Genomic DNA, 13834 nt, shown 5'->3' on the forward strand with positions numbered 1-13834 from the left:
AGATTTCAAACTATAATTTAAGCGGTCAGGTTGAATTTCTCATTTAAAAAAGCAGTTAACGGACTTTTCTCTGTCTCAAAGAAGTCCTGATAGTTTTAAGTAACTGTTCGTTTATAAACTTTATAGATTTAAGTTTTGAGATGGATGGTTTATGAACGAAATATATTATTGTCGATTATTGATTTATTGATTTATTGATTTATTGATTATCGATTATCGATTATTGATTTATTGATTTATTGATGATTATTGATTATTGATTATTGATTATTGATTATTGATTATTGATTATTGATTATTGATTATTGATTATTGATTATTGATTATTGATTATTGATTATTGATTATGGATTATTGATTATGGATTATTGATTATCGATTATCGATTATGGATTATGGATTATTGATTATCAATTATCGATTATCATTCATTTAATTGATTTATTGTTTTTCCTTAATGTTTCTTCAAGCCAACTAAAACAAGAACTGGAAACTGATTTTTCTTCTCGGTAATTTTAGCAAGGTGATGAAAAATATCATGATCTCTCTAGGTCAGATTTCAAACTGTAATTTAAGCGCTCAGGTTGAATTTCTCATTTAAAAAGCAATTAACGGACTTTTCTCTGTTTCAAAAGCCCTGATAGTTAGTTTTTAAGTAACTGTTCGTATCATTATTGCTTAGTTATCTTCAGTTTTTGAGATGGATGGTAAAGCGGTTGCAGAGTAAGGAGATGATTGTCGATTATTGATTATTGATTATTGATTATTGATTATCGATTATCGATTATCGAAACTTTATTGATGCTCTCATCTGATGATTATTGATTATTGATTATTGATTATTGATTATTGATTATTGATTATTGATTATTGATTATTGATTATTGATTATTGATTATTGATTATTGATTATTGATTATTGATTATTGATTATTGATTATCGATTATGGATTATGGATTATGGATTATTGATTATCAATTATCGATTATCATTCATTTAATTTAAATTTGTTTTTCCTTAATGTTTCTTCAAGCCAACTAAAACAAGAACTGGAAACTGATTTTCTTCTCGGTAATTTTAGCAAGGCGATGAAAAATATGATCTCTCCTAGGTCAGTTTTCAAACTGTAATTTAAGCGCTCAGGTTGAATTTCGCATTTAAAAAAGCAATTAACGGGTTTTCTCTGTTTCAAAGAAGCCCTGATAGTTAGTTTTATGTAACTGTTCGTATCATTAACATTTAACTTAGTTATCTTCAGTTTTGGGATGGATGTAAAGCGGTACCGAGTAAGGAGATAAAAATCTAGTTTTTTACATTTCATTTATTACACGCCTATATCGATATTTTAAACTTCGGTATATTCGAAACATCCCTACTCTCATCTGTCACATTTTTTCTTCGTCGCTATCTTCAGTTCGATCGCTGTCATCCTGACAGTTAACTTGAGACATTTTGGTTTTTATTTTTAAATACGAATTAAGTTAATTTATAAGGTATAAACATTTTAACGAAAGATAACTCAAATACAAATTGCCTAAATATGATAGAACTGGAATTTCTAGAGACATAAAAAACTAAACTTTTTTGGCAGTAACTGGGTGCGTAAAAATGTAAAGCAAAATAATTTATATTAATTTTGATATTTTGCTGTTCTTCGTGAATGATTTTCAGATTAAAAAGCTCTATTGAATCTTTCATCATGAGTAAAAACAATTATACGTGGACCAGTGAACAAATGATAGACAGTGCAAGCTCATGGTCTCTTGCAGGAGATGTTGCTTTACTGAATCGACTAAAAAACCTCTCTGAGGTATGTGTATTTATAAAAATATAGTTAGAACAATTATTTTAGCAAGTATTCTAAATAAATTGCAGTACCTAATAAAAGAAACTGTCACAACCAGCACCAACGTGGATAAACTACTCAGAGACTTGGATGTGGTTCACTTCAAGCTAGATTTAACAAGAAATGAGTTTCACTCTTTAAGAAATACCCAATTCATCGAAAATAGAGTGTATGAAGACGATGAAACTCTAGAATCTGAAGATATTAGGGTTTGTAACTTATTTTAGTGATTAAAACAGGCTTATTAGCTTCATTTTTAGATAGAAAATACTGAATCTAGTGAAGAGAAAGATAACATAATAAAAAATTCGATTTTGAAAGGGCTAAACACGATTAATAATTGTTTTGATAGAGTTGAAGTCGCTGTAAGTGATAGTGAGGATGATGAAACGGGAACCAGGTACTTATAACAGTTTTTTTTAAGTTTAAACCTCCTTTAAACGTATTTTTTTAGTTATATTCTACAGCCTAAAGATATATATGTAGATAGACCTTTACCATACTTAATAGGTTCAGAAGAATGGTACAAAAAGTGGCATGTTGGACTGGTACCATCGGAAAGTGAATCTGAGTCCGATACTAAGCCTGACAGTTATAGTCCCAGTTTGTCTGATGATGAAGAGATATCCAAAGATAAAGTAAGTACTTGTAGATTTGAATTTGTGTATAAAATATATCATATTATCTATGATAAAAATTATTTTTAACTGTATTGTAGGGTTCAGAAACAAGTTCCGAGCTGAGATTTAGTGATAATGGAAATAATGCACCTGTTGCTCATTCAACATTTAATGATACACAAAATTTGACTTATTCTTCAGAAGAAGGGTCTTTGTCTTCAAAGGTATGTGTTTTTTCATTAAAAATTTAAAATTATAAAAACTGTTTCAGAGATATAAATAAATGATCAGTCTTTTTTTTTAAAAATATTAAAAATATAAGATGTGTCCAGAAATCGAAAACTAAGCTAGGTACTTACTGTAGTTGGTCTGTACTTACTTTATTATAAATGATGTAATCTTAAATCGTACCGGGTGTTCAAAATTCCACGACAAACTTTCTAAAATATAAAATTTTGTTTTCCTTTTTTTTGTACACTCTGTAGATAATTCTCTTGTTAGTTGGAAAATGAAAAAATGAACCTTTCTATTTTAAAATTCTTAATGATTTCGCAGATATTTTAAAATATATACGTTAAATACAAAAAAAAATTTATATGTTTAGTACATTATTTTTAATATGAAAGACTAATGGTAGAATAGTATACAGGATGTTGCTTTATGTGGGTGATTCTTGGATCTATTCTAAGAAAAAAATCTCCTAAACCTCTTAATTTTTGAGATATACAGGGTGGTAATTTTTTTTCATTTAGTTGGAGTCTTCTAATGAAAAATTTGCCAGACAATTGGCTGCAAGATTGGACAACATTAGTACTAACAATAGTACTATCGATAACGGGAATATTAACAATGTTAGATCCATACAACAGCCAACAATTTATGGTAAAAAAAATAAAAAAAAATATTTATTAAAAGTTTAATTTTATACACTTTTAGGAAACCTATTCTCTGAAGAACCGCCTCCTTTAAGCGACGATGAGCAGTTTAAAAATAATATCGCAGATAAATCTAGCCAAAAAGAGAATCTTTGGCCAAAAAAACCTGACAGTAATAACATACAATTTTTTTTAGATATACAGTGTGGCCCATAAGTGCGGGGAAATCCAATATCGTCCTTGTAATTGAAAATACGAAGATATGAAAAAAGTTTTCTGTGAATGTTGCACGGTTTATAAATGTCCATAACCTAAAAATATCTTATTCTGTACAGGGTTTCTCAAAAAAATTTACCATGCAACGTTTATATTAAACTTTTTTCTCGTATATTGGTCAACAACAACATTTGACTTCCCCTCGCACTAATGGGCCACCCTGTATACATAAATATTGAGTATTTTCTAGATCAATTACCGAAAAATCAGAATATATCGAATATATACAGGGAAAATACAAAGACTAAAGGAAATCTGTTTGATGAAAGTTCGAGTAGCGAAGAAGATATATCGGCTGTAGTGAATAAAAGGACAACAGCATCAAAAACGTCATATCTGTCATCGCAAAAGGTCACCGTACCTCTGGTGGACGACGAACCGCCTGAATTGTCCTCCCACAGTGTAGAGGACACCTCCAAAAAGAAGGTAATTTTTTTTCTTCTAATTTTCCTGATTTATATACTATGCATAAAATAATAAAAAGTTTTTGGGCATCTGTAGCTCCTTTAAAAAAGGCAAAAAGGACTTAGGAATTTTGTTTAAGTGCATACCTAAAGTATGTGCTGGAATGTATTTCGGGAAAATACTTCAACTTCTACAGGGTGGTTCAAAAAAGTTTGAGTGGATCGGGATTATTTTTTTTTAATGGAACACCCTGTGTATTATTGCATTTTTGGCTTCTTTCTTTATCACTTTATATAGTGCTAAGGTATTATTAAATTTGTTTCGATAGTTTCAGAGATATAAATAAAGAAATGAAAAAAAAAAATTTCAGCCTTTTTTAAGAAAAATATTAAAAATATAGGATGTGTCTAGAAATAAGAAACTATACTAGGTAATTATTGTAGTTAGTCTGTACTGACTTGATTATAAATATCGTAATATTATATCCATACAGGGTGGTTAAAATTCAATGTTAAACTTTCTAATATATAAAATAACTTTTCTTAGTTTTTTTTAAATGAAACACCCTGTATATTATTTTTTTGTTAGATGGAGATTTAAAAAACGAACATTTTCTGTATTTAAAGTGTTTCAAAATTTTCAACGGTTTCGCAGATATTCGCGGTTTTATATTACATACAACTTTTCCAATAGAAATTTTTATCGAATAATCTTGAGCCACCCTGTAGAAGTTAAAATATTTTCCCGAAATACATCTACAGTACATGCTCTAGGTATATGCACTTATACAAAACTCCTAAGTTTTTTTTTATTATAATAAGAACTAGAGATGCCCACTAGACACTTTCGCAGGACCTTGTACATATTTCTTTTTATTTTTCTAGAAACCTGTAGGTGGAATATCGATATTCGGTAATCAGGACTTGAATCTCCCTAAAGCGTTAAAAAAATCCGTTTTGTTTGATGAACTATCTAAAGAAAATGATGTAACAGATAACAAAGATATAAAAACACAAAAAAATACTCAAAAAAAGTTAAATTTGTTTGAAAATGATAACGAAAATGACGAGGAAGATGATATTTTATCAAAAAGGAGTCAAGAAAGTAACAAAAACCTGAGTTTATTTGGTGAAAACGATAAAAAAATGGCCGATGTTGAAACAACTAAAAGAAAAACTTACAAGAAACTCAGTCTTTTCGATGACGATGATGAAGATGATAATGAAGATGAGATTTTCAGCACTATTTCAGCTAAAAAAGAGCCACAAAGTTCTGAGTCTGCACCAATTAAGACAGAATTACAAAAGACCAGAAAAAATATCAGTTTATTTGACGACTCTGACGATTCTGATACGTTATTTGCTGGAGGCTCGGAAAAATTACCGGAAAATACCGAGAAAAATGTATTGAACGCATCAAGTGAACCTAGATTTTTCGAAAAAATCGAGAAAGAAAACTCTCAGGAAGAAAATACAAATCAAGGTGGCACAGAAAGCAATGAACCGCTAAAATCTCGAAAGAATATCAATTTGTTTGACAGCGACGATTCGAATTCATCTGACGATGAAAATATTTTTGATCTGAAACGCCCTGTTAAAAAAAATCCAGAAAAAATTGGCGAAAGTACCAAAAAAGACGCGTTAGAATGTTTTGAAGAACCGCCACAAGATAAAGTTGATTTTAACACTGATATTATGGGCGAAGGCAATGATATAGTACGTCCAACAATGAGTGAAAACGATACTTATTCGGAAGGGAAATCGTCCAATGGAAATGGAGAGATCGCAAGAACGGATGAAGGTAATTTCACGAAATATGACGATTTCAGGTCGATAATATTGATATACAGGGTGGTCCTAACTGTATTCCGGAAGTATTCTGCAGATAAAAATAAGTAAAAGTTTTTACCAAGAGATAGTTTATTCGTAAAAAATCACGGAAATGAATATTTTTTTCTCAGTAATAGTTTACAGGTACAGACGAAAAGTTATTACTCTTCAAAACAGTTAACACACATGTAATATTGACGTTACTGCAGAAATTATTTGAAAAAAATCGAAATAAATATGAAACTTCTACCCCCTGTATATCCGAAACTAAGCATTTTAGGACATACATTTCTACGAAGTTTTTTACTTATTTTTGTCTGCAAAATATGCTGTCGAACTTTCCGGAATACAGTTAGGACAACCCTATATACCACACAATCGAAAAAAACGGTGTCAAAGACGCATGGGGAACGACAATCGACGATAATTTTGGCATGGTCAAACCCAGAGACTTTTCGATTGTACGGTATAAATAGTAAAAAAACATTTCTCTTTCAGGCAAAACTGGCGGCAATTTTATACACGACCCTCCTTCTATCAGTTTGTTCGATTCGAGTCCCCCACCCGTCAATTGGGGGGACAATAGATCGGACAACAGCGCGGAAAACAGCGACGACGCGGACACGTACTCGATCAACGACGCCATATTGGATCGTATTACGTCCGGCAGCCAATCGGAGCGGAGATCTCAGAGTCTGTTCGATAATGAACCGCCCAGCCTTGACATTGATGTAAATTACTCCAGCGGCATCGTGGTCAAGGATTGCGAAGATGTGACCAGGTAAGTATCGACTAGCCCTGTATACAACGGGGCTAGTCCCAAATTCCTGAGCCTCATTGTATATTGTTTCTTTAACGTTTATGCAGGGTCGAAGGAGACGATTCTTCGTTCTATCCCTATGCTTCTTCTTCGAGAAGATTTTCCAGTGATCTATTTAGAGAGCAACAAGGCCAAGATAGTTTCCAAATCACTAAAAATATAACTGCGGAAAATTCGATGAAAATTCAACCGATTTTGGAGAATAATGCTGAAAAGCACGACAATAGTACCAAAATAGATTGTTTCACGCCGAGCGGTACTTTAGGGGACTTTGAAGACGACGAAGACTCGATATTTTTTGAAAAAAGTAACAGGGATGAAAGTAAAGGTTTGAGATTTATTTTTGAGACACCGTATATATAACAGTAGCTCCTATAATAACAAGCCTAGAAATTTTCAAACACTTTAAATACAACAAATGTTCATTTTTTTAACTCTGCACCTATCAAAAAAAAAACAATATACAGGGTGTCCCAATATTCCGTGGACATACTACGTATCTTTGAATTCAAAAAATTTTTGCTACAGAAATGCTCGACGCACTGTTGCAGCACCCTGTATATACAGTGATCACTAAAATAACGTAAAATCAACTGATTTTTTCCAGGTACTCCAGGCAAGCTAAAGCACAATTTAAATATAAACGTTGCAGCTTTATTACCTAACGCTTCACGTCCCAAAGTAAATTTTGCGACACCCCGTAAAATAGATACATTGGAAAATGAATCACACGAAAATAAAGAAGATTTAGATGTGGTCGATAACACTGGCGTTTTAGTGAGCGTGACAAAGGTAACTGGACAAGTTTAATCGATCTCACTGTATAGTGTACATTTTTATATATGAGACACCGTGTATATAGGGTTATTCACGCTTATTAATCGAATTTACCTTTATTTCTATAGCAGAAACTAGAAATGTAATAATATAAAGGGTGTTTCGTTAAAAAAAAAATGATGTTTTTTCTTTATTTCGGACACTCTGTACATTACGAAAATAATTTTAAATTGTAGCTCTAGTAGTCCTTCAACTATTCTATTAGCCCCAATTTCTGTTATAATACTCCTTGATAGGGTAGAGCGTGAATAACCATGTATAAGTATGGGACACCGTGTATATCGCATCTAAATGTTTCAGAATCGAGCAAAAATCCCGGTGAAAAGGAGACCGTCCACGAGACGGGCCAGACACGAAGCTGTCAGAAAATCTATGATAGAAACAGAAAACTACTTTACCGACAATTCGTCACCAGTTACAGTCGATACCAGAGACGATTCTGTCATTGATAATAAATTAAAAGAAAAATCGTTGTTAGACGATGAAAAAAACAAAGATTTTCCTACTAAAGGATCGGAGAGCTCTAACCTACAAGAAGGATCGGATATAAGACATTTGTTACAACAAGAAACAACACCAGAATATATAAAACCCCCTGTATTTAATCCAGATAATTCTTCTTCGAGTGATGAAGATTTCTTTAACAAAGCGATGACCAGGAGTAAAACGCAAAGTTTTCCAGATAAAAATGAACCGTCAGCTATCAAAATAGCAAAGCAGGCCTCAGACAGTGAAAAAACAAAAGATTTTCCTACTAAAGATCACATAATAGGACGGCAACCTAACCTACAAGAAGGCTCAGATATAAGACAGACAGGTGACGTTACAATTGACACACATCATTCATTACAACAAGAAAAAACACCAGAATATATAAAACCCCCTGTATTTAATCCAGATAATTCTTCATCGAGCGATGAAGATTTCTTCACCAAAGCGATGACCAGGAGTAAAACGCAAAGTTTTCCAGATAAAAATGAACCGTCAGCTGTCAAAATAGCAAAGCAGGCCTCAGACAGTGAAAAAACAAAAGATTTTCCTACTAAAGATCACATAATAGGACGGCAACCTAACCTACAAAAAGGCTCAGATATAAGACAGGCAGGCGACGTTACAATTGACACACATCGTTCATTACAACAAGAAAAAACACCAGAATATATAAAACCCGCTGTATTTAATCCAGATAATTCTTCTTCGAGCGATGAAGATTTCTTTACCAAAGCGATGACCAGGAGTAATACGCAAAGTTTTCCAGATAAAAATGAGCCGTCAGCTATCAAAATAGCAAAGCAGGCCTCAGACTATGGAAAAACAAAATATTTTCCTACTGAAGACGACGTAGTAGGACGGCAACCTAACCTGCAACAAGGCTCAGATATAAGACAGGCAAGTGACGTTACAATTGACACACGTCATTCGTTACAACAAGATATACAGCCAGAATCTATAAAACCCCCAGTATTTAGTGAAACTATTTCTTCTTCATCTTCGAGCAACGATGAAGATTTCTTTACCAACGTACTTGCCAATAAGAATACTACGAAAAGTTTGGCAGGTAAGAGCGAGCCGTCATCTGTCATAAAAACAGCAAAGCAGGCTAGTAGTTTGTTTTCCGACCAATCGGGGTCCGATTACAGTGACAGCGAATTGTTTGGACCGAAAACAAAGGCGTCTACTGCCAAAAATCAGATCGACAAGAAGGCTAAGGAAACAACGAAAAAAAACAGTATATTTGACGATTCAGATGACAATGACAGTAGTGACGGCTCCCTGTTTGGAGGAACCAAATCGTCTCGCGAAACTGCGAAGTTTGACGAAAAAAAAGGTAAAATTATTAATCGAAAAAAAAACTATGTCAAGGACGGCTAAGGAATGACAATTGATAATTTTGGCGAGGTCAAGCCCAGAGACGTTTTTTTTTATTTTTACGAAGTTCTATGTCAATCCTTCGTAAACGTCTTGACCTCGCCAAAAGTATCGTCGATTATCATTCCACAGCCGTCTTTGACGCCGATTTTTTCTCAATCATACAGTATTTTAGGAAATTAGGTTTTTAAATCGATCTCTCGAATACAGGGTGTACCAAAAAGTGCCCGGATAAGATTTCTCATCAAAAAATGTGAAAAAAAGTTCCTATAACAGAGGTCAAGAGATTTGATTAGTTTTAAAGATACAGGACGCGTGTGCATTTTTTTGGAACACCCTGTATATCATATAGGATCAAAAAAATGTATGTATTTATTTTGTATTTTTAGCTGCAAAGTTAAATCCAAGAGCGAAAATTGGTAAACCGAGCAACATAAGGAAATTGGAAAACAAAGAAGTGACAGACTTTGATCCGCTGTCAGATTTACATTAAGTTTCATTTATTATATAGTCTGTCCGGCGAGAGAGGGACATTTTTGACAGTGTCATTTTAATTCACGGTTAAACTGTGTATTTTCCGTCATTTTTTTGGAGAAATGTTCCCTTACTCATTGGACAGACTATACTTATTACATTTTAAGGATATTTTGTATTCTTATTATTAATATATTAATTGTTTATATAAGTAAAAAAATATATTTTGAAACAGACGGCAGAAAAATAGAATAAGTGTATATATTATTAAAGAAAATATATTATCATAAACATTATTATACAGATTATTACAAGAACGGGTAAAATTTAAATATATTATATATTAACATATTTTGGCCTCATTTTATTGTAATATTTTGTAATGTCAACTTTACTCTTTTCTAAATATATACAGTGTGTCCCCGGAGGAAAAACTTCAAAAAATCGTGGGCATACTGTATAACGTTGTTCCTATAGGAGTTATATAAAACATTTATATATTTTTTAGTGATATAATATAACATTAAATATCTTATAGTAACCTATACAAAAAAAAAATATTTGCACGTTTTAAGACTAGGTAGTCTAGTCCAATGAACTAGACTGTGTGTGCAAAAATAATATTATAGTAAATAAAAAAATTCCAATACTTTATATACATAAAATTGGTTTTTTTGTGATATTTTTTTGTTAAATTAACAGAGGGATGATATATTTGTACATTTTTACAAAATTATTGCATAAAGTTTAATTTAAATTTTCAATAAATTTTTCAAAGATATACTCTGTTTTTTATTTAGTATAAACTTTGGAAAATTCGTCATTGCACATTCATACATCGAAATACTACGGTATAATCGAAAAAAAACGACGGCCAGTTGGCGTGGAAACGACGATACAAAATTACAGCGATTGCGCTGATTTCCAAGCCCACTCTGACGCCGTTTTTTACGATCATACTGTATATGTAACTGAATAAAAGCATATGAACATGTCTTGATGTATTTTGCCCGGGAAAATAAATAATTTTTAAATTAAATTAAAATTAAATTTAATTCTATCTACACCAATATGTTTTTCATAATAATAATCATGAAACGGATATTAGTAAAAATAAAAACAGTTAGAAACGATAAAATAAACGTAAATATTAACGGCGATACAGTTTCCAAGAATTCCCTCTTACTCTGCTTAAACTATACCTTTCCTAAATTTTTGAAATATTTTAAACACTAATATTTATTTTTAACATAATCATCTCATTAATAATCTCTCTAAAAATAATTAAATACTGATTTTTCCGAATATATACAGGGGGCGTTAAAAAAACGGTTAACTTTTCTCGACTCGACGTTTTTTCTTTTGAAACACCCTGTAGTATAAAACGTATTATATGGGTGTATGCGTGCTTATATAAAAATATGTTCTCCGTGTTGTACAAGTTTAATTATATACAGGGTGTTCTCTAATGACATACTAATATTTCTAAGAAATAAACTTCATAAGATTATAAGCCTTAAAAATCTTAACTGTTTTGAGATACTACACAGGGTGGTAAAATTTTTTAAAAAAAATTCTTCCTGCGTGATATCTAACTTTCAATAAATGCAGAATAATTAATAATATAACCAATGCTTATTCAACACCGTTTTTTATGTCAATTTTACACGATTTTTTTTATGTAAAAAAAATCTATTAGCGAGAATTATAGAGAAATTATGAAAAATGAAAGTACATGCCTACAGTTACTAAAAATATAATATACCGGGTGTTATATTTAATAAAAAAAATCTTAAAAAATATTAATATGTCATTAAGGAACTTCCTGTATACTCTGGAGGGGATTAACCTTAAATAATTCAAAATGTGTTGGCGTATAAACGATAAAAATGAAAATTATGACGTTTTGATGCCTTTTTTGACAGTTATTATGACCTGTCTAGTCCGTTTTCTTTGGACAATTTTTCCGTTTTGAGTTTAATTGTTTGCTTTTTGTGCTCTTCTCTAAAATCACGCTCCGTTAGGTCCAACCGGTTAATGCTGTAAATTAAGTTTTCTTCACTCAGTATATCTTCCGGGGGATTCCTTAATCTATCCAGAGTTTCACATAAACCTAAAAATAAATACCTTGTAATATAAATCCCCAGCAAATTTAAACAAATTTTGTATAAATAGACTTTTTCTACGCCAAAAGTCATAAAGCCTTGAAAAGAAAATATTCAAGAATTTTTTTAAAGTTGTTGAAATATTTATTAGGGACCTTCGCCATTTTGTCAGGAAAACAATTTTTTTTACCCAACATAATCTAGCTAAAAAATAACTTACCCGGACAATTTTTCCTGCTTTTGGGCGTACCCAGGCACCCTATTAATAATACCAGGGCGGTTTTAAACAGAACCTTCACCCCCTCGCACAGAAATATGTCCCACACTCTGAGCAGAGTGTCCCAAGGCAAAGTCCTCGTGAAAGCGCACAAAAACCACTCGGTACAATAAAACATAGGCTCGGCATTGACTTTTTTTAGATGCCTGTATACTTGGGGACATACCTTTTTTAACAGACCTGTATTAAGGGAAAAAAATGTTAATTCCTGTTTTTAAAACTTATTCCAATGACTTAAAAGAATACAAGGAAGCTTACCTTCTAGAATAAAACCGTCCCTTTGAACCACTTCCATGTCAGGTGAATAATAATCTTTTAAATATCTGTCAGATATAGATATTAGACACCAAAATGCCTGTTCTGAGGGCATGTGCATCAAGAAAAATGCCGCTACCGGGGCCTGTGCCTGACAATATCCAATTTTAGGGTTATAAACGGTATAGGCTTTCAATACATTAAATAATTCTTGTTGCCTGTAAAGATTATTTAATAAAAACTCCAGAAAAATTAAAATAACTTCAGAAAAAAATCATACCCTGGCTTGTCCTGTGAGTTGAACATTTCATGCTGGGGAAACTGTCTGTGAATATCTTTTTTTATGTCTTCCAGGCATTTAGGGTCTCCAGGTTCGGTCAGACATTCTTGGTAACGGCCTTCATTGTTGTTCATCATCGTACGGCCTCCGCACAGGTATAACCATGCCCTTGGCCGTATGGACATTGGAATCCCTAGTTAGAGAAATGTAGAAATATGATATTTTTACCAATATATTGCTAGACATATTATTTACCTTTACGGCATCTGTCCTTAATTTTCCTATAATTCCTTTCCATATAAAAATTCCATGTATTAAGCATTTTAAGCCATTTTCTCTCCCTTCTCAGTACTATCACAGGAGGAGGCCCTTGTCTAGGCTCAGGAGAATATTGTGAACCCCCTAAAAGAATCAAATTTATCAGTGTTTGAAAATGGCTAAAATAAATATCATCCCCTATCTCACGTAAATTAGGAGAACTTGGCACACTTAGGATTTCCCTAAAGATACATCTTTTATCTTACAAAGTGCTGTAACCGTATCTATCACGGTATCAAAGCAGTGATAGAAAAAATTACAAGTTTAACACAGGCAATTTGTTTTATTTATACATACCCAGAAATCCATGTCTATCTGGTACAGTCGAAATCACTGATCCGTCAACTAACGTAGAGGCCTCAGAACACTCAGAAATGGTATCAGCGTTAATTAAATGAGCCATATCGAATATAAAATTAGAAATACCCACATTAAAGAACTTTTAATGCATGTTTACAAATTCAATGTTTACCACCCACACTGTCACCCAGTGTTTTTTTTACTTTTACACTTTTATACGCACATTTTAGGCGAACATTAAAGTTATAACAATAAAATACCGTGTAAACTTGATCAAAGTTCGAGAATATATACGAAAATACTCAATTAAACTACTAATTTATTTAATTATTAATAAATTTATAAAATTTAAGGAGGATCAATTGTCAAAGTGTCAAATTTATGACATTGACAGAGAGAACCACAGATCAATAATTAACTTAGAACTATAGAGTATAAAAAAGCATT

At 32.1% G+C, this 13834-nt stretch overlaps 2 protein-coding genes across 2 annotated transcripts; one reads left to right on the forward strand and one right to left on the reverse strand.

Moving 5' to 3' along the window:
• Positions 1-1437: 1437 nt before the first annotated feature.
• On the forward strand, positions 1438-11417 carry LOC115883213 (WASH complex subunit 2). Its single transcript, XM_030901536.1, has 15 exons — positions 1438-1599; positions 1673-1811; positions 1877-2056; positions 2108-2247; positions 2302-2485; positions 2566-2691; positions 3220-3349; positions 3404-3514; positions 3809-4044; positions 4908-5823; positions 6351-6633; positions 6720-7000; positions 7280-7464; positions 7810-9337; positions 9768-11417. Exons 2-15 carry the CDS (start codon positions 1701-1703, stop codon positions 9869-9871), a joined length of 4515 nt encoding a protein of 1504 aa, XP_030757396.1. The 5' UTR covers positions 1438-1599; positions 1673-1700; the 3' UTR covers positions 9872-11417.
• LOC115883214 (TBC1 domain family member whacked) lies at positions 10115-13773 on the reverse strand. Its single transcript, XM_030901537.1, has 6 exons — positions 13385-13773; positions 13025-13171; positions 12770-12962; positions 12493-12707; positions 12178-12414; positions 10115-11965 (listed from the first exon to the last, which is right to left on the reverse strand). Exons 1-6 carry the CDS (start codon positions 13488-13490, stop codon positions 11781-11783), a joined length of 1083 nt encoding a protein of 360 aa, XP_030757397.1. The 5' UTR covers positions 13491-13773; the 3' UTR covers positions 10115-11780.
• Between the last annotated feature and the right edge of the window lie 61 nt (positions 13774-13834).

This window comes from Sitophilus oryzae, unplaced genomic scaffold (genome assembly GCF_002938485.1).
Source record: "Sitophilus oryzae breed Bouriz unplaced genomic scaffold, Soryzae_2.0 scaffold_1828_pilon_pilon, whole genome shotgun sequence".
Taxonomy (NCBI): Eukaryota; Metazoa; Arthropoda; class Insecta; order Coleoptera; family Curculionidae; genus Sitophilus; species Sitophilus oryzae.

Excerpts from the sequence above, each read along its gene's own strand:
- LOC115883213 (XM_030901536.1), top strand. The coding sequence starts at position 1,701 with ATGAGTAAAAACAATTATACGTGGACCAGTGAACAAATGATAGACAGT. Across the intron at positions 3,515-3,808 it reads TTGGCCAAAAAAACCTGACA|ATCAATTACCGAAAAATCAG; the intron begins GTAATAACATAC and ends AGTATTTTCTAG. Across the intron at positions 4,045-4,907 it reads AGGACACCTCCAAAAAGAAG|AAACCTGTAGGTGGAATATC; the intron begins GTAATTTTTTTT and ends TTATTTTTCTAG.
- LOC115883214 (XM_030901537.1), bottom strand. The coding sequence starts at position 13,490 with ATGGCTCATTTAATTAACGCTGATACCATTTCTGAGTGTTCTGAGGCC. Across the intron at positions 12,708-12,769 it reads AACTCACAGGACAAGCCAGG|GCAACAAGAATTATTTAATG; the intron begins GTATGATTTTTT and ends TAATCTTTACAG. Across the intron at positions 11,966-12,177 it reads AAGCAGGAAAAATTGTCCGG|GTTTATGTGAAACTCTGGAT; the intron begins GTAAGTTATTTT and ends ATTTATTTTTAG.